Below are 20,261 nucleotides of genomic sequence, written 5' to 3'. Positions count from 1 at the left end.
CAAATTGATTCCCGACTGACCGGTAGCTGTCTGGCGTTGCAAGCTTCCAGAGGGCTATTGCCACTCGCTTCTCCACTGTGAGGGCCGCTCTCATCTTGGTATTCTGGCATTTCAGGGCAGGGGAAAGCAGGTCACAAAGTTCCATGAAAGTGCCCTTACGCATGCGAAAGTTTCGCAGCCACTGCGAATCGTCCCACACCTGCAAAACTATGTGGTCCCACCAGTCTGTGCTTGTTTTCCGGGCCCAAAATTGGCGTTCAATGGCTAGAACCTGCCCCATTACCAGCAGGATCTCCAAAGCGCAGGGGCCCGCAGTTTGAGAGAATTCTGTGTCCATGTCCTCATCACTCTCATCACCGCGCTGCCGTAGTCACCTCCTCCTCCTCACCTGGCTTTGCAGGTCCCAGTTCAGCATAGACAGCACGAGAATGCGTGAGGTGTTTACAACGTCCACGAGTGCGGTATTGATCTGAGCAGGGTCCATGCTTGCCGTGCTATGGCATCTGCACAGTTCACCCAGGAAAAAGGGCGCGAAATGGTTGTCTGCTGCTTTCAGGGAGGGAGGGGTGAGGCTGTACCCAGAACCACCCGCGACAATGATTTTTCCCCATCAGGCACTGGGATCTCAACCCAGAATTCCAAGGAGTGGGGGAGACTGCAGGAACTATGGGATAGCTACCCACAGTGCAACGCTCCAGAAATAGACGCTAGCCTCTGACCTTTGATGCACATCGCCGAATTAATGTGCCTAGTGTGGCCGCGTGCACTCGACTTTATACAATCTGTTTTACAAAACTGGTTTATGTAAAATCGGAATAATCCCGTAGTGTAGACGTACCCGAAGTCTCAGTGTTCCCCTCTTCAGCAGGCCTTGACTTCTTTCTTACCTTTAGCAGCCTTTTGGTGGGACCTAGTGATTTATTTCCCTTCTCCCTCTGCCTGGTCTTCAGTGGACTGGCTGGCCCCCTTCCTCCAACATTTGTCTTGGTGTAAGGGGAGGCCTGGTACTGCTGCTCAGGCTGGCATGATGCTCCACCACTCCATTTGGGCATCCACAGGGAGGCGGGTGGCCTATCCCACTCATTCGGCAGTGGAACCAGAAACAATGCTGTCAGTTCCACTGCTGCTGAAACTTCAGGTTGCCTAGAACATCTGTTGGGGGCAGTAGGCTTATTTACTCCCCTTCTCCTCCTTCCCAAGGATAACAGAGGAAGAGGATGGGAAACCATTGTCATAAACAGGTAGCTAAGGGTTAATGTCTCTTTCACCTGGAAAGGAGTAACCTGAAACACCTGACCAGAGGACCAATCAGGAAACAAGACTTTTTCAAATCTGGGTGGAGGGAAGTTTTGGGTGTAAGTTCTTTGTTCTTTGTCTTGTGTCTGTACCCTCTCAGCTATGAGAGTGATTTTTCTATCTCCAGCTTTCTAATCTGTTAAGGCCAAAAAATGTCAAATCAGCCAAAACAGAGTAACTTACCTGGAACACCAGGTGGGTCGAGAAACCATAAACCCCCTACAGGCCAACGTGGATGCTATCCAAAAGTGGCCTGTCCCAAGGTCAAACAAACAGGTCCAATCCTTCTTAGGCTTGGCCGGGTACTACAGGTGATTTGTACCACACTACAGCTAAATCGCTGCCCCACTGACCGACCTGACCAAAAAGACCCAGCCAAATGCAGTTAAGTGGACTGATGAGTGTCAAAAGGCCTTTACCCAACTTAAGGCAACGCTCATGTCTGACCCTGTGCTCAGGGCCCCGGACTTTGACAAGCCATTCCTAGTAACCATGGATGCATCTGAGCGTGGTATAGGAGCAGTTCTCATGCAGGAAGCAACGGATCACAACTTCCATCCTGTCGTGTTTCTCAGCAAGAAACTGTCTGAGAGGGAAAGTCACTGGTCAGTCAGTGAAAAGTAATGCTACGCCATTGTGTACGCCCTGGAAAAGCTACACCCATATGTTTGGGGATGGCGGTTCCAGCTACAAACTGACCATGCTGCGCTGAAGTGGCTTCATACTGCCAAGAGGAACAACAAGAAACTTCTTCGTTGGAGTTTAGCTCTCCAAGATTTTGATTTTGAAATTCAGCACATTTCAGCAGCTTCTAACAAAGTAGCTGATGCTCTCTCCCATGAGAGTTTCCCAGAATCCAGCACTTAAAAAGTGTTCTTAAAATGTAAAAGTCTGTTAGTTATATACTTAGTGATATATGTAAAGGTGCATGTGTTGTGTTAATCTGTTTATTTTAAAGTTCGAGAAAGAAATCGCTGCCAGTGAGGTTCCCCACTGTCTGCAATTTAGGGGGCGTATCATAAACAGATAGCTAAGGATTAATGTCTCTTTCACCTGGAAAGGAGTAACCTGAAACACCTGACCAGAGGACCAATCAGGAAACAAGACTTTTTCAAATCTGGGTGGAGGGAAGTTTTGGGTGTAAGTTCTTTGTTCTTTGTCTTGTGTCTGTACCCTCTCAGCTATGAGAGTGATTTTTCTATCTCCAGCTTTCTAATCTTCTGTTTCCCAGTTGTAAGTACAAAGAGATAAGACAGTAGGGTTATATTGTTTGAGTTTTTTTGTATTTACATGTGTATAGTTGCTGGAATGTGTTAAATTGTATTCATTTTGAATAAGGCTGTTTATTCATTTTTTTCTTTTAAGCAAATGACCCTGTATTTGTCACCTTAATACAAAGAGACCATTTTAATGTATTTTTCTTTCTTCTTATAAAGCCTTCTTTTTAAGACTTGTTGGAGTTTTTTCTTTAGTGGGGACTCCAGGGAATTGAGTCTGCAGCTCACCAGGGAATTGGTGGGAGGAAGAAGTCAGGGGGGGAAAATCTCTTTGTGTTAGATCTACTAACCTGACTTTGCATACCCTCTGGGTGAGGGAGGAAGAGGAGAGATTAGCTCTCTCTCGGTACTTGTGTTTTCCAGGACTGGAAATAGGGAGGGTGGAGTCCCTCTGTTTAGATTCACGGAGCTTGCTTCTGTGTATCTCTCCAGGAAGCCAGGGAGGGAACACCTGGAAGGGAGAAGGGGGGGAAATGGTTTATTCCCCTTTGTTGTAAGACTCAAGGAATTTGGGTCTTTGGGGTCCCCAGGGAAGGTTGTTGGGGGGACCAGAGTGCCCCAAAACACTCTGATTTTTTGGGGGGTGGCAGCTTTTCCAGGTCCAAGCCGGTAACTAAGCTTGGAGGTTTTCATGCTAACACCCATATTTTGGACGCTAAGGTCCAAATCTGGGAAATATGTTATGACAGCCATTCATCTCCGAAGAGACAGAGATTGGGGAGTGAAAAACCATCTCTCTCACTAAATCACCATTGTTCATTTATTGAAATCTTACCTGTCTTTTTAATATTGTAATTCTTTGCTTTTAGGGTACAAAGTTGGAACTGCAGGTCCAAGTAAATGATTGGTAAGCAATCCTCTTTCTCCATAAAGTTCTTATTCTTCTTGGGACAGCTAATTCTAAAGCACTTGAGAGGAGAGGCAATTCTTGACTTAATCCTAAATAACACTCACAAGTCAGTTCAATAAGCCACTATAGTAGAGCCACTGGAAGAGGGACCACAATATAGTAGACATCCCTGGGGAAAATCATAACATAAATGAACACCATGACATCAAGTGAAAAAGGAGAATTTGAAAACTATGAGGAACCTAGTTGCAAAGGCCCTAAAGTGAAGGAGAAAATTAAAATCCTTCGTCTCAGCATGGAGCCTTCTTAAACATACCAGAGCAGAGTCAGAGAAGCAGGAAAGCAATAGAAAAAATGGATAGGATTTAAAAAGCAAGGTTCGCGCGGTTCTTCAAGGCAAATAGCTATCTTCCAAAACAAGAAATCCGGCCCAAGTGAAGCCAATAGAAAGGAACACTAACTAGGGAAAGTAAAAAGTTAGGGTGCATGAAGAACAGAAAATACAGAGCACAGTATATTACAATAACATCAGTCAATCATGCAGCCTTGCATAGAATCCTGTGTTTGGTTCTGGTCACCATATCTCAGACAAGATGCATAGCAGATATAGCAGGGGTGCTGGTGTCAAAGCTAATTAGAGGCATGCAGAGATTTCTCCCCAGCTTAGCTATCTTTCAATGACTGAAATACCAGATATGCTTGGAGAATAAGGTTGTTGTCAGGCTGGTCCTGCCAGATATGTGCTGAAATTCCATTCATCTCACTGGACTTTCTAGTGAAAAACAAAGAGAGGTTTCCAAGACAATGCAAAAGCATGAAGAGTCTAAAGTCAGTTGTTTACTCTGAGGCTGCGGGACTGGTTTGTGTGTCTGTAAATCTGAATGGTAAATCATGATTCTTTATGGAACTTAGTTGCAGAAAATGTATGTTGCAATTTTAATAAGCTAATCTGGGCCTGTGTGATTACATATCATTATATTTGTTCCAGCTCAGAAAGTCTAGATGTGCGTTTAGGGTACAATCTGTGTGAAGAGGAGCAAGATTTCTTGCAGAAAAGGAAGAAGGTGGTTGCTAGTGCCTTGAAAAAAGTTCTTCAGCTGAGGAGAGATCTGCATGAGCATGAGGTTTGTGAGTCAGTCAGTCCTGTGACTCGGGTGAGATTATGGGAGAGGAAAATATATTTCAGATATGATGAGTCTGAATCTGTGCAGTTCCCAGTGAATTTCATCTTCCGCCCTTCTATACTGCAGGCAAATCCATCGATTTTAATGGAGCTGAAACAGAACCCCAAAGTGCTGTATTTAAAAATGATTAAGGATCTTGGAATTATGCACACTGAGTAGTGTTTAAAAATGCTGCCTTGTATGTCATGCTTGAACATTAGGGCTGGCCGAAAATGGGAAGTGTAGTACAGCCAGGGACCCTGGTCCATAGAGGAGAATAGGGGCATGAGGCCCCAGCAACTCCCAAAAGACATCCTGTCTGCACTTCTGAATTGAAATTTTTCTGGTTTTGATTTTTCACAAAAAGTTCTTGTTATTCCATAGTATCTGGCTGAATTGTGAATGTAACACTTCCCTTTCTAGATGTGTTTTTGTAATAATAAGTGAATAATTTAATAAAGAATAATTTCATTGATGAATGTACTGTTTCCTTGCTCTTAGCTCACTAAGCAGACCATGACCTCCCTGAATTCTTTCATTATTAGATCTTTTAAAAATGTTCCCGATGTCAAGGGACAAATTCTTATCTGGCATAAATCATCACAGTGCCACTGATAATGGATGAAGAGAAGAAGGAGACTTTGCATGTTTATTCAAAATTTTAAACTTTTTTAGGGTTCAGTTGAGACTAATGGAACCCCAACGTACCTTTTGAGGTTCACTCCTCGCTAACGTCAATGAATAAGATGACTCTCCTGAGGACTGACTAAACATTGGCTCTATTTAAGCATTCTCCAAGAATATCTGCTGACTCCAATCCCAGATCTTCAGTTGTCTTTTCTGGGTAGGCAGGTAGCTAAATGTTAAGGTTAATGTTTGTTTTCAACAGATCCCAGTGATAGCTGTCATGGCAACAGGTGGAAGTGTCAGGGCAATGTCAGCAATGTATGGCCACCTCTTAGGTCTCCAGAAGCTGAATCTCTTGGACTGTGCTACATATCTCACTGGTACTTCTGGCTCAACATGGTGAGGACAAGAGAGGGGCTTTATTTATTTTTAATTACAGCTCCAGAATGGCTGTGACTTTGACATTTCAGTGTAGTGACAAATGCTTGTAACTTGTTTAGATCCTTGAATGCTCCTAGTCCATTGCTAAAACTTGGAGTTGGCTTTTAAAACAATTTCAATTTAGGACTGCTAAATCTCTCCAAGTTTTGTCTCTTTTTCAACCCCTCTCTTCTAAAAGAACACAAACCATTGTAGAAAGCCTTAGAACCTATAAAAACAGAAGTTCTACTTGCCCTCACACAGAGATACTCTCTGCTCTTCTCCATCGCTTTTGTATTTTCCCAGCCTAAGGCTATGTTTACACTACTGCCAGATGGATGCACTGGGGGTCAATTTAGTGGTTCTAGTGAAGACCTGCTAAATTGACTGCAGATCGCTCTCTGGTCGACCTTGTACTCCACCTGGAACAAGAAGAGTAAGGTAAGTCGATGGGAGAGTGTCTGTCTCCCATTGATCCAGTGTGGTGTAGACACTGCAGTAAATCAACCTAAACTAAATTGACTCCAGCTATGTTATTCACGTATTTGGAGTTGCGTAACTGAGGTCAACTTACCACAGTAATGTAGACATAGCCTAAGTCATGTATATAAACAGAGGCTTCCTATCCTGGCTCTGCCATTAACTCTTTGGTAAATTTGGGGAAGTCATTTAGTATTGGAACTGACCACAGAATGACAGTTCTTCGCAGCAACTTTTGAGGTTTTGAAATTTGGTGTCATTCTACGCTGGAACAAAAGCAAAACCTTTTGAAGACTTTTGTGAAAATGGAATTATATTGAAATGTTTGTTTTTGGATTGAAACCTGATAATTTTTTTTAGGTGGTGGAGTGTTTAGGTCACTGGCTTGGGAGACCCAGGTTCAAGTCCCAGTTCTATCTAAGGTAGAACAGTTTTTCATCCCAGATCACACTGAATCAGGCAGGGACTTTGAACTGGGGTCTCCCACAGTGCAGGCCAGTGCCCTAACCAGGCTATAGACTATAAGAAAGCACTCTCTCTGTCTCACTTTCTTCCTTCTCCTTCCTGATGAAAACCAGCAAAACTGATATGGCTTCATGAAACGTTTTGGCTTTGCTGAAACAGCATATTGCAGTGAAAATTTCATTTTTGTCATAAATGTTCCAACTAGATGTATTTAGGACAGGAATCCTGCTCCCAGGTGTAGTCAGCATAAACCCTGCACTGAGTCCAAGAAGTTAGGAGCAAATGCTTAACAACTCTCTGGGTTTCTCCATCGACAAAATAGGAATAGCAATTCTGGACGAGGGGCCCAATCCAAGCCCTCAGATCCAAACGCTCCCAAGCTCTTCGAGGAACTCTGGATCTGGATCTGAATACTGTAAACCAAGAACATCCATAAATAATTCTCACCTGCTTCATAGGAGTGTTGTGAGGTTTAATTCATCAAAGTTTGTAAAGTGCCTTGATGTCCTTGAGTGGAAGACACTAGGTAAATGTAGTGTGTTTCTATTATTAAACTGATTCTTGTTTTGTTAACATCACCTCTTTGCTTCAGGACCATGACCAACCTGTACAAAAATACTGACTGGTCACAGAAAACTCTGGAAGGACCAATCAGTCTAGCAAAGAAACAGGTGATGAAGTGCAAGATGAATGTTATTTCCATGGAGCATCTGAAGTATTATCACGAAGAGATGATTAAGAGGGCAAAAGAAGGACACATCTCATCTTTTACAGAGCTGTGGTCACTTGTTCAGGAAGCATTTTTACATGATGAGGTAAGTACAGTGCTTCCTGGAGCATGTACCTGCTATGCCATAGCTAAGGAAAATGATTTCTCTGTTTCTTTGAGACTTTAATGACAATGTGGGTGCATGCAAACATATAGTCCCCTAAAATTTAACTGTTCAGAAATAGAGATGGATAAAGTTCACCGAAGTGCCTCAGTCCTACGTTCAAAGGTGACTTAAGATTTTCCAAAGCCTCTAGTGATTTTGAGTGCCTCAGTTTTTGAGTGCCCAACTGATTTTCAAAAGGTGCTGAGCAACCATCCTCTGAAAATCAGCCACCTTTAAAGGTGTCTGCAGTTGGGCACTCAAAAGCTGAGTCACCAAAATCACTAATAACTTCTGGCAAATTTGCCTCTGCCTCATTAAAGGTCAATAGGAGTTAGTTGCCTAAATCACTCAGATGCTTTTGAAAATGTTACCTGGTGTCAAAAAAAAAATCCATGCAGAAATCCAGGCAGAGATTTGGAGGCCACTTCTGAAAATGTGTCCAATAGCTTCATGCATTTGGTATTAACACATCTATTTATGCTGCCCAAGTAGACTCTGTTGGCAGTTTCTTCTTACTGCATTTCAGTTTGTTTCAATTTTCCTTATGCTCTTTGTGATATTTTGTGTCTCCCTCATTAGCCAGAGGAGAGTAAACTCTCAGACCAGCGCAAGGCTGTGGATCAGGGTCAGAATCCCTTGCCTCTCTATGCAATCCTCAACGTCAAAGTGGAACAAATCAGCACTTTTAAATTTAGAGGTAAGTGTTCCAAGCTTTACCCTTGTTTCTGAATTCAGTTCCTTATGGGTCAGAGAGGCTAAAGAGATTTTGAGAAGGGAAAAATTCCTCTCCTGCTCAGCACCAGTTCTGGAAGGTTCACCTTTTACTGGAGTGAGAAAGGAATTTGTCCTTACCTTGGAGCTGCTGGGTGCTCATTACTTTTGAAGATGAGAGGAGATGATTTAGTGGATAGGGCACTTGGACGTGGACAGGGAACTTGGATGTAGACTCAGGAGACTGGTGTGTAGTTTCCAGGTGGGCCACAGACTTTCTGTGTAACCTTGGGCCAATCACTTTAATGTACCTTGTGTCTTAGCTCCCCATCTGTAAACTCGGAAGAGTACTTCTCTACTGCGCTTGGATACTATTGTGAGGAGGGCCATATAAATATCTAAACAGGCAATGATCTGATCTTATTTAGAAGCTAAATCTGGGCTTTGAAGTCCAAGAGTGTAATAAGAAAAGCCAAAGAGGAGTTTGAAGAACAGCTAGCCAAAAACTCCAAAGGTAATAACAAAATGTTTTTTAAGTACATCAGAAGCAGGAAGCCTGCTAAACAACCAGTGGGGCCCCTTGATGATCGAAATACAAAAGGAGGGCTTAAAGACGATAAAGTCATTGTGGAGAAACTAAATGGATTTTTTGCTTCAGTCTTCACGGCTGAGGATGTTAAGGAGACTCCCAAACCTAAGCCAGCTTTTGTAGGTGAAAAATCTGAGGAACTGTCACAGATTGAAGTGTCACCAGAGGAGGTTTTGGAATTAATTGATAAACTCAACATTAACAAGTCACCGGGACCAGATGGCATTCACCTAAGAGTTCTGAAAGAACTCAAATGTGAAGTTGCGGAACTATTAACTAAGGTTTGTAACCAGTCCTTTAAATCGGCTTCGGTACCCAATGACTGGAAGTTAGCTAATGTAAGGCCAATATTTAAAAAGGGCTGTAGGGGTGATCCCAGCAGTTACAGACCGGTAAGTCTAACGTCAGTACTGGGCAAATTAGTCGAAACAATAGTTAAGAATAAAATTGTCAGACACGTAGAAAAACATGAACTGTTGAGCAATAGTCAACATGGTTTCTGTAAAGAGAAATCGTGTCTTACTAATCTATTAGAGTTCTTTGAAGGGGTCAACAAACATGTGGACAAGGGGGATCCAGTGGATATAGTGTACTTACATTTCCAGAAAGCCTTTCACAAGGTCTCTCACGGAAGGCTCTTACGTAAATTAAGTTGTCTTGGGATAAAAGGGAAGGTCCTTTCATGGATTGAGAACTGGTTAAAAGACAGGGAACAAAGGGTAGGAATTAATGGTAAATTCTCAGAGTGGAGAGGGGTAACTAGTGGTGTTGCCCAAGGGTCAGTCCTAGGACCAATCCTATTCAATTTATTCATAAATGATCTGGAGAAAGGGGTAAACAGTGAGGTGGCAAAGTTTGCAGATGATACTAAACTACTCAAGATAGTTAAGACCAAAGCAGATTGTGAAGAACTTCAGAAAGATCTCACAAAACTAAGTGATTGGTCAACAAAATGGCAAATGAAATTTAATGTGGATAAATGTAAAGTAATGCACATTGGAAAAAATAACCCCAGCTATACATACAATATGATGGGGGCTAATTTAGCTACAACGGGTCAGGAAAAAGATCTTGGCGTCATCGTGGATAGTTCTCTGAAGATGTCCATGCAGTACGTGGAGGCGGTCAAAAAAGCAAACAGGATGTTAGGAATCATTAAAAAGTGGATAGAGAATAAGATTGAGAATATATTATTGCCCTTATATAAATTCATGGTTCACCCACATCTCGAATACTGTGTACAGATGTGGTCTCCTCACCTCAAAAAAGATATTCTAGCACTAGAAAAGGGTCAGAAAAGGGCAACTGAAATGATTAGGGGTTTAGAGAGGGTCCCATACGAGGAAAGATTAAAGAGGTTAGGCCTCTTCAGCTTGGAAAAGAGGAGACTAAGGGAGGGTATGATAGAGGTATATAAAATCATGAGTGATGTGGAGAAAGTGGATAAGGAAAAGTTATTTACTTATTCCTATACTACAAGAACTAGGGGTCACCAAATGAAATTAATAGGCAGTAGGTTTAAAACAAATAAAAGGAAGTTCTTCTTCACACAGCGCACAGTCAACTTGTGGAACTCCTTACCTGAGGAGGTTGTGAAGGCTGGGACTATAACAATATTTAAAAGGGAACTGGATAAATTCATGGTGGCTAAGTTCATAAATGGCTATTAGCCAGGAAGGGTATAGAATGGTGTCCCTAGCCTCTGTTCATCAGAGGATGGAGATGGATGGTCAGAAGAGAGATCACTTGATCATTGCCTGTTAGCTTCACTCCCTCTGGAGCACCTGGCATTGGCCATTGTCAGTAGACAGATACTGGGCTAGATGGACCTTTGGTATGACCCAGTACTGCCGTTCTTATGTTCTTATGTTTTTAATGTTAGGCACACATTTTTTGAAAATCTTGGCCTTAGCATCTGTGATGGTTCTCAGCATGCTCAGGAATGTGAGTCACCTTGCTAAGCTTGTTAAGCGCCAAAAAAGTCTCCCATGGGCTTTGCCAGCACTTACTTTGCCTTGCAGCTTAACATTAGGTTCACCCCAGTCCATGACCCCTCATTTGAATCATTTCATTGTAGAGTCCAGCCCTTATTCACTGAACACTCACAGAAATACTAGGTATTCTGTTCCCAAGGGAACCGTGTGCACAGCAACTTTGTCTGATTCAACCCAGGTCCAGTTCTTGTATTACATCACAGCACTGAGATTTATAGTGAAAACAATCCATTTTAAGATTATTGTCAAAGGTTAAGTTTTAAGAGATAGTGAGTAAAGATAGTGGAAACAGAAAGGTTACATATAAAACAAAATGAATACCTGCTTTCTAGAGACTAAACTTAACTTTAACAGCGTAACCATCAGTCTAAAAGCAGTCTTATGTCACCTAAATGTTCTTTACCGTGTTTCCAACCAGGGCAGGTTGGGATCCCATTTTCACACATGTAATTGCATTGCCTTCCGCAAGTGCAGGATCAAGGGGTGTCCTTTTGCCTTCTCCTTATATCTCCAAAGTTCATTGTTTGTCCCCAGAGTCAGGACAACTCCCTGTGGTTCAGTCTCTGATATCTTGCCTCCCTGTTGACTTTCTTTGGAAATAGGGCTTCAATTGTGTTGACTTACAATGCTTAGTTTACACGTGAACCAAGATAGATAAGTGGATATATACCCTTTGTCTGGAAAAAAAACCCGTTTGTCAACCATACTTTGATTCAGACTTTAGGAGCATGTTTTGATTATGGGGACGTAACGTTTTACATAATAGCCACACAGACATTTCACAATGATATTAATGATCAGCATGATCCTGGCTTTCATGTAAGATCTTACATGACATGGTTTATCGATAAATACCATGAAAGCGGTGTGTTGGGGTAGTGAGTTTGTCAGGCCTGTTAGGAGTTGCTATTATACAACAGTGAACCCATTGCCAGTTGGCACCAATTGGCCTCTATGTTGGAGTGTAACCCTTCTGCCCCTCTGAGTTGGCAGCAACAAGGGCCGGGTTCAGTATCCAGGGGTTCCGTTTCAGTAACACAATGCATAACCGGCTCGAGCCCCCACCCAGTGACCTGGGACACTCACATACCACACCCCCCTGGGCACCTCTAGGAGGCAATACTTCCCCTCTCGCAAGCATGGAGTCTGAGTGTAGCAAAATCTTTTTTAATAAAGGAAGAAATCAATGCGGCATCCCATTGGAGAAACACCACAAACAGGGTTATAACAGAAACCATAAACAAAAACCCACCTCCAAGTACGTTTGGCACTGTCCTTTTTCCCCTTAGGGTTTTAAGTTCAATCACCCCAAAGTCCAACAACCCAAAAGTCTCTGGTCAATGCCACCCCAGAATTCGAGAGTTTATCTGTAGAGGTCCCTCCCCCCAGCCTGGGTAAAAAGGGGCACCTTACATGGTCCGGGGCCAACTGCCCTGCCTCTCCATGGGTTCTGCTTCCGCCTTCTCCACAAACTGCTCTGCTTTACCAGCTGCTCCACTCTGCTCCTCCAGCCGTCCTCAGGAACTGCTCTGCTCCATGAGCTGCTCTGCAAAACTGCTCGGCTCCGCTCGCTCTGTGGGCCGCTCCACCCGTCCCACAGCTACTCCGCTCTGCTGCCACCAGCTGTCCCCGCAACTGCTCCACTCCGCCAGCTGCTCTGTTCCACAGTATATCTTCAGGCTCCCCCACTAGTTAGCACAGTACACAGTGCTCTCAGCTCAGTCATTTCAGCTTTTTCGTGATTTCAACTCTTAGTGATCTCAGGTCTTAGTGGGGGAGCCCCAGTGCTAGTGCACCATTAGCCCAAAGTGCATTCAGCTCAGTAACCTGTATTTAGATTCTCGAGGGAATAAAAAAACCAACTCTGACATTCCACAGTGGAGAGAGGAGGGGGTGCAACTGGTGCTTCTGGCTCCGCAAGGCGACTGCACCACCAGGCACAGATACCTGTCCCCAGCCTCTCTCAGTTCACTGGGTTTCGGAACCCATGTCCCTTGTCTAGTGAGTACCACCCAACTGAGGGTGAGTCATTTGTCACCAAGCAGTCCCACTGCTCAGCGGTCTGGGATAGGGTGGGCGTGCCTATGCAAATACACTCTCTCACATTCTTTCCACCAGATGTCAGGGTAGAGCTTATCCTGACTCTGCTTACAGGAGTATCCAAATTCATTCAACCCTAGGTTTCCACCCAGGGCTTCATCAATGGGTCTCTCAACTCTTATCTGGAGAGACAATATTCTCCTGAGATGAGAAAACAATTTATTCTCCATGTACATCAGCTCCAAATGTTAATAAAGAGGGTAGTAGGGCTTATGTACAAGCTACTGTCAGCACAGAGGAGCTGGGAGGAGCAAAATTGTTTGATTTTTGAATTGCTTTATCCATCTGCGTAAATCTCATTTGCTTTTCCTACTCTCTTAGCATTATAATTAAAACCTTGTGTTTCAATCCTTTTGTAGAATGGGTGGAGTTCTCGCCTTACGAGGTGGGATTCCAGAAATATGGAGCCTTCATTCGATCAGAAAATTTTGACAGTGAGTTCTTCATGGGGAGGTTGGTGAAGAAGCTCCCAGAGTCTCGGATCTGCTTTCTGGAAGGTGACCTATTATTCATGGAATATAGCCTAATGAAAACACCATAGAGAATGTAAATATGGCACTGGCTAGCCACTGGCCTATATATTGCAGTCCTAAACAGCCAGACTCCTAGGGTCAAATTTACCCAGATCCAATGGAGTCGAGTATTGCCAACCTTGCAAGTTCAAAAATCATGATTCGGTTTCCCTAAAATAATGAGAGTTTTTTAAAAAAATTATATTGTGTTTTTGATCTATCTTTTGATTTTTGAACTCCCCTTGCCCTCTCCCCCACTGACACAATCAGAGTTGCCAACTTTTCCAAATACAGAGTTGGCTGGTTTTGACTCTCACAGAGATTCCAGCTTTTCCTCAAAGGCCCAATTTCTAAATAATTAATTCTGCACCCTGCAGCCCCACATCTACCCACCCCCCAGCCCAGAAATGAATTATGTACTTACCAGCTCCCACATCTATTCGACCCCACCAGCCCCCACGCCTGCCCATCCTGTAGACCACCAAGTAGTGATGCATGCCCAGTCCCTCATCACTTCTATCCTACCATTCCCACATCTGCCCTTTGCCCATCTGTCTACTTCTGGTCCTGCTGCAGCTCCAGGAATTCTTCACCCCCTTCCCAGACCTGGTGGCACAGGGATGGAGTGGGAGAAGCGGCCAACAGAGCCAATCCATTTTTCACGGGAGGGGGAAGGGAGAAGGAAGCAGAATCACCCTGAGCTGCTGGGGTCTTTCTGCTCCCTCCTCTCCTGTGACAATGGTGTCAACTTTCCCTTGCCCTACCCCCAAACTCCTCTTGACTCTTAAGGGAAGAGGGCCATCATTGGTTGCTCTTCCCCAGGAGGCAGGCATGTGGTCAAGGCAGCCAATCAAAATGAGTTCTCTCCTTTAAGCAGGGCTGAAATCCATGCAAGGGCAGGAGCTTCTGGCATCACTAGCTGGCTCCACTAGGGGCTAAAATGGTCTTACTCTCATTGAAAGAGATGGCAACACTGGTAGTTACACCATGATTGAGTTTGGCCTCTTATGTGTGTGCATGGAGGGAACACACCCTGCATGGAGGGCAGAAGAAGTGGGAGCTCCTTTCACCCCAATACACCTACAGTCCCCTCACAATCTGATCCTGCACCTGTCAAATTCCCATTGAACAGATACATGCCTTCATTTATAAATAGAAGTAATAACACTTGATTAGATAATCTCCTCTTGGGTGCTGGTGATTTCATGCAAGAGAAAAACATGCTGTTGGGGAGCAGCAGATGTCTCTGGGTCTCATTTACATAGTAAATGCTGCCCCTGTGAGGTCTCTGCAGTGCTGTGGTAGCCATCTCTCTTGAAACAGTACCTGGAACCATGCTAGAAGTGCCATGGCTGAGGCAAGCTCCGTATGTGCTTCTGTTGCTAAGGCCTTATTAGCCCTCACACCTGGTGGAGCTCAATGCTGTTCCTCAACTGCCCTCAACACCAGGCTGCCCCCACAGTTCCAGACACCTTGCCTCTGTGCCTCATGCCTCCCAACTGCCATCCTAGCATCCACCCCCAAATCTTCTCCTGCTGGTGCCCTCCCATTCTCTTCAGTCCGATGGAAAGAGCAACAACAGCGACACCCCTAGCAGATATTGCTAATAATAGATTCACTGCCTTGTGCTCTGCTGGCCTATTACTGACCCAAAGACCAGTTCACAGAAGGGTATCTTAGGTTCATTCTGCTTCATCACATCTTTTTGTCAATATTCTATACTCTCTATCTCCACTAATACACATGGGCATTAGAGGACCTCTTTTGATAGGGTGAAGTCTGTACTTTGCTGCCCTCCAGTAGTGTGAGAGAATGCAATGTTCACCAGCACCTGAGGAGGAGCTTTTCTTGTCTGAGCACTGCCAATCTTTGTAGCTAAAGTCCCAGATTTGCTCTTCTATCTAGGGCACTATGTTACAGCACAATCAACTCGGACTACTTAATTATACTCAACATGGGTTCTTGTAAATAAAAATTCATGACATTTTTATCCAGAAGAGATAAACCACTGGTTAACTTGAGCTGATATGGTGTTTCTCTCATGTGGTTGGACTTGCAGGTATCTGGACTAATGTTTTTACTCGGAATTTGCTGGATAGCTTATACTGGTCCTCAAATTCAGATGAATTCTGGGACCATTGGGCCAAAGACATGGTAGATATAGGTAAGAGTTTAAAGTGTTTTAAGATTAACATATAGTCTTGCCTTAACTGACCACATAGTTCCCATTATCAAGAAGATACATTTCTGCTACTTCTGCTAATGGACCTTCACAAACTCTCTAAACACCAGTGCATTACCTGTGTTCTGTCATTGCACTGTGGTTACCAGTGGATTCCCCAGAATGATTTTCACTTATATCAGATTTATTCCAATAGCATTGTGATAGTATGAGAGTCTTCCCTTTGTGACAGAAATGGGTTAATTCTGCATGGTGGCCATGTAGGACTCTGATACCAGTATATTACAGTGTAACCTTTTGTCTGCCTCTTCCTCAGCTGACCAATATTGTGTTGCCATTGTTTCATATTCGGTAATGGCGCTGGGTCAGTAGCACTGCCCTTGCCTTACTTTTGTGTCTTTTAAACAATTGAAATGGAAACTCTTGTAAAGATAATTGAAATCAAATAGGACCAAGAATCCTAAAGTGCTAGTATCATCCTACTAGCCAAAAACAACTTATCACTCACCTTTCCATTCACCTGGTAACCCTTCCAATCTCATCCTGTTGAACCCAGCCATATTTAAGTGCTAATTAAAAATGTTTTGATTAGTTTTAATTTTGCTCTCAAACCACTAGTTCACTTCAACTGTGACTATGCAAAGGATGGGGCAATTGGTGATATCAGGCTGTCAGCAGGGCTGTGAAGCAAGCATGTCATTTGAAAGACTAGAAGTTGGAAATAGTTCTTTAAATAAAAAAGATTCAGATATGGTCAACTGTTTCATTAAAGTGCATGCGTGAGAGAGAAAGAGCTTGAGAGGTGCACAGACAAAGAAACAAGAACAGCGTTGACCCATGAAGTATACAGAGTGGATGATTAGCCCAAGAAAGGAACATTCCATATTCTTTGTCAAAGTTATCTCTTACCGTCCTTTTTCTATTTCCCAGCTAGAGAAAATAATGCTTCTGATGACTCTTCCATTGTCATCAAGTCTTCATGTTCCACATCAGGGAACCTTTGCGAAATCTTTAATGACATTCTAACCACCCGCCTGCTACTTGAAGAGAGTCATAACTTCTTGAGAGGCCTAGAATTTTACAAGGACTATCTCCAACAGAGAGGATTTATTGACTGGAAAGGTAATTGCAACTAAACATTAGCTGCACTTTTGAGGTATCACCTCAGGTCAAGGGATATGACTAATGGCAATAATAAAAACGTAACAAGTCATGTATTAGAGATGAGCGAATGGGTTGGCTGAAAATATGAATCTGCTCGTATATGCTGCCTTTGTGCTTGGTGAACCAGCCACTCTGGGACCTTATCCCTGGAATGCAGGGAAGAGGATGAGGTTGACCCCTGTGCACCTCCAAGCTCCTTGCAGGTTCTGGCTCCCACCTGTCTAACTCTGGCTGCCATTGTACCCTCAGCCTTGCTGGCAGTGGCAGATCCTTCTGCTGATGATGTCAGTTGGATTTAGGTAGAGCCCACAATGTGCTAAGTGTTTTCCAAATGCACAACGTGAGAAAGTCCCTGTCCCAAAGAGCTCACATCCTAAGAAAACCAGCAACATCTGAAGTGTGGGGGGAGAGGGATAAAACATACAATCAAATAAACAGTATCAACGAGCATTATCAGCTGGAATATTTGTGAAGGCAACTTAGTAGGAATGGGTCTTGAGGAGGGATTTGCAGGAGGAGAGCATAGTAGTGTTGCAGATTAGTTCAGGGAAGGTGTCCCACGCATAAGGTGCGGCATGGAGGAAAGCACACAGTCTGTTGTAAGAAAAGTGAACAACTGATCAGGTGTTGCAACCTCTTTTTGCTACTTCAGTGAAGCCAAGAAAAGGTTAGATCCAAGAGGCCATCTTTAGAACAGAGGCAGGAGGAGAGGTCATCTACATGTGCATGAATGATATAAGAATGGCCGTACTGGGTCAGATCAAAGGTTCATCTAGCCCAGTATCCTGTCTTCCAACAGTGGCCAATGCCAGATGCCCCAGAGAGAATGAACAGAACAAGCAATCATCAAGTGATCCATCCTCTGTCACCCAGTCCCAGCTTCTGGCAAACAGAGGCTAGGGACACCGTCCCTGCCCATCCTGGCTAATAGCCATTGATGGACCTATCCTCCATGAACTTATCTAGTTCTTTTTTGAACCCTGCTATAGTCTTGACCTTCACAACATCCTCTGGCAAGGAGTTCTACAGGTTGACTGTGCATTGTGTAAAATAATACTTCCTTTTGTTTGTTTTAAACCTGCAGCCTATTAATTTCATTTGGTGACCCCTAGTTCATGTGCAATGAGTTATAAGGGTAGGCTTTCCAGGTTAAAGGTGCAGTTTATTTTATTTTAAAGAGTTTTCTTTAGATTAGACCTACCTGAAAACCTCAGGCCTGGGTTTAACTTGACTTGTTTACCAGCCAGGTGGTGGTTGGAGAGGGAAGAAAAGCGCTCATGAATGGCCTCATTTTTGCTGTGGTAAATTTGTGAAATGAGAACAGGGAATTTCACACTGTGAAATAATGAATGATTCCAGTTGACTCCCTTGAGGGATTTTAATGGGAAAGATTTATTTAAAGCTCTTTTTGAGTTTGAATATATAAAAGGGGACTCTCCCAATGAAGTGCTTACTTTAATTCAGATTTCCAGTGAAAAGTAAGTACAGGACACTTTCAGCACAGTGATATGCAGATGGGGGTTTGGGTTGAGGGTGGAATTTTAAATTAATAATATACACCCAACCAAAAGGAACTGAAATGTAAACCCCTTCCTGCTTTTGGTGTGTGAATCAGCAAGTGATTTTTCCCTCATTAAGTCAAGATCTTGAGTTCCTAGCAGCCATGAATGTTACATTTTTAGAGAATTATTTGCTAATTTTAACAGTGGGATATGGAAACATAAGTTATTACTTCAAGATGCTGTCAAAGAAGCATTCCAAAATGTGGAACACTTTACATTTATTATACATATTTTAAATCAACTCTGTTGTATGATTCTATGACAGACAGGTCAGCAGAAATGAAATATACTAAAAAATACATAAAGCAGCTGTGCGATCTAGCTGTACCTCCTGCTTCTGACTACAAACTAGTCAGGACTCCAGGGTTCTGTCCCTGGCTTTGCCATTCACTCATTTTGTGACCTTGGGCAAATCATTTAGGATCATATTCTGATATCCTTACTCATGCGGAATAGTGCCTTACTCCCAGGGAGTAAGATAATGCATTTACCACCAGGGAATGGTAATAGACTTAGAATGGGGAAGCCAAATGGACTGGACTACTGGTGGAGTGATGTGCTACTCAAGATATCAGGATCTGGGCCTTATATCTCTGCATGCCGCAGTTTTCCCGTCTGTAAAATCCATCTAGTAATATTTGCCTACTTTTTAGGAATAGTGAGGCTTAATTAATTTTCGTAAGTACTATAAGATCCTTGGATAAGAGATGCTATACATTTGAAGTATGATATTTGTTGCTGTTAGAAACATAAGAATGCAGGAAAGGTAACTTGCAGATATTTGGATTTGAGAATTACATTAGACAGGCTACATTCTGATTTTCAAGCAGAGAGAAGGATCTCTTGTTCTGAGACTGCAAGAACAAAAGTTGTTCAAAAGACATTCTCTCCCATGTGATATATTAAAACAGAGAATGGAGAAGAGCTAGGAAGGCAAGACCGGAGAAAACCACTCTATATGTTATGTTGTGAAGAGCAGTATTAAAAGAAACTAGTTGAGGGGTCAGATATAGAGAGACCGTAACCTCAGAAGGCAATTATGGAGAGTTGAAAAGTAGGTTACAACAGTATTAAAATTACTGCAAGATACTACTTAATACTCTCTCTTGTCTTTTTGTTTTTTCTTGTTCTTAGAAAATAGTCCATTGTTCCTAGTGATACACTGATTAAAATGCAGTTATCTTTCAGACACTGTGCTGGACGTATCCCCTAACAAACTGACTCCACAGGAGAAACATCTCTGCCTAATAGATGTTGGCTATTTCATTAACACCAGTTGCCCACCACTTCTCAAGCCAGAGAGGAACGTGGATGTCATCATCTCACTTGATTACTCGATGGGCAATATGTTCCAGGTCAGACGATTCAAATTCACTATTGCTTCTAGCAGTGATGGCACCTTTCCTGCAAGGCTTGCCTGCCATTTTTTATTTTGTTTTTAACAGTAGAGTAACAATAGGATTTGGACTCAGTAGTCCGAAGTCCACTATCACAGTGGTACGAAAGAGGAGTAACTCCTGATGTCAGAAAATCAATACTCACGTAGAATTGTTATAAGCAGTTGCTGAATTAGGTCCAATATCTTTTGCCACCAAACTAAACAGTGTTTAGTTAATAAACACCAAGAGGCTCCCATTATTTTCCCCTCCTTGAGAGAGAAAACTAGTCAGAATGTCCAAAACACCAGTAAAAATGCACAGAAAAGGTATAATGTTCCAACACAGCCTATCTCCAGTTTACATCAACCCTGCATACGTGGTTTCATGAAAAAATGAGGTTATCTATTATGTTTTACATCTTTAATGGAATGTGAGGAGAATTAGCCTGCTTTTTCTTTCCATTTGGACAGTGAGTGGCTCCATATGTATGGCACAGTCATTTCCATGTTGGATTAATGCACAGTGAACTGCTTAGAGTTACATACATAGACCACTGGAAAATTCAGTCATTCCAGAGCGTAGACGCTCAGATATTTAGTGTTCCTTGCAAGGAAT

At 42.9% G+C, this 20,261-nt stretch overlaps 1 protein-coding gene across 1 annotated transcript in view; it reads left to right on the top strand.

The window, feature by feature from the left end:
- The window catches only part of LOC127052400 (cytosolic phospholipase A2 beta-like), a 44,639-nt gene that overhangs the window by 19,787 nt on the left and 4,591 nt on the right, over nt 1-20,261 (top strand). Inside the window, exons 10-18 of the mRNA XM_050955998.1 lie at nt 3,383-3,420; nt 4,412-4,547; nt 5,476-5,612; nt 7,171-7,393; nt 8,033-8,150; nt 13,207-13,344; nt 15,419-15,523; nt 16,472-16,663; nt 19,456-19,622. Of these exons, the coding sequence (XP_050811955.1) occupies nt 3,383-3,420; nt 4,412-4,547; nt 5,476-5,612; nt 7,171-7,393; nt 8,033-8,150; nt 13,207-13,344; nt 15,419-15,523; nt 16,472-16,663; nt 19,456-19,622 (1,254 nt within the window). The remainder of the gene's footprint in view (nt 1-3,382; nt 3,421-4,411; nt 4,548-5,475; nt 5,613-7,170; nt 7,394-8,032; nt 8,151-13,206; nt 13,345-15,418; nt 15,524-16,471; nt 16,664-19,455; nt 19,623-20,261) is intronic.

The sequence above is a fragment of the Gopherus flavomarginatus genome, chromosome 5, assembly GCF_025201925.1.
Source record: "Gopherus flavomarginatus isolate rGopFla2 chromosome 5, rGopFla2.mat.asm, whole genome shotgun sequence".
NCBI classification, from domain to species: Eukaryota; Metazoa; Chordata; order Testudines; family Testudinidae; genus Gopherus; species Gopherus flavomarginatus.
The sequence above is the reverse complement of the archived record's forward strand: the minus strand, read 5'-3'. Positions and strand labels throughout refer to the sequence as shown.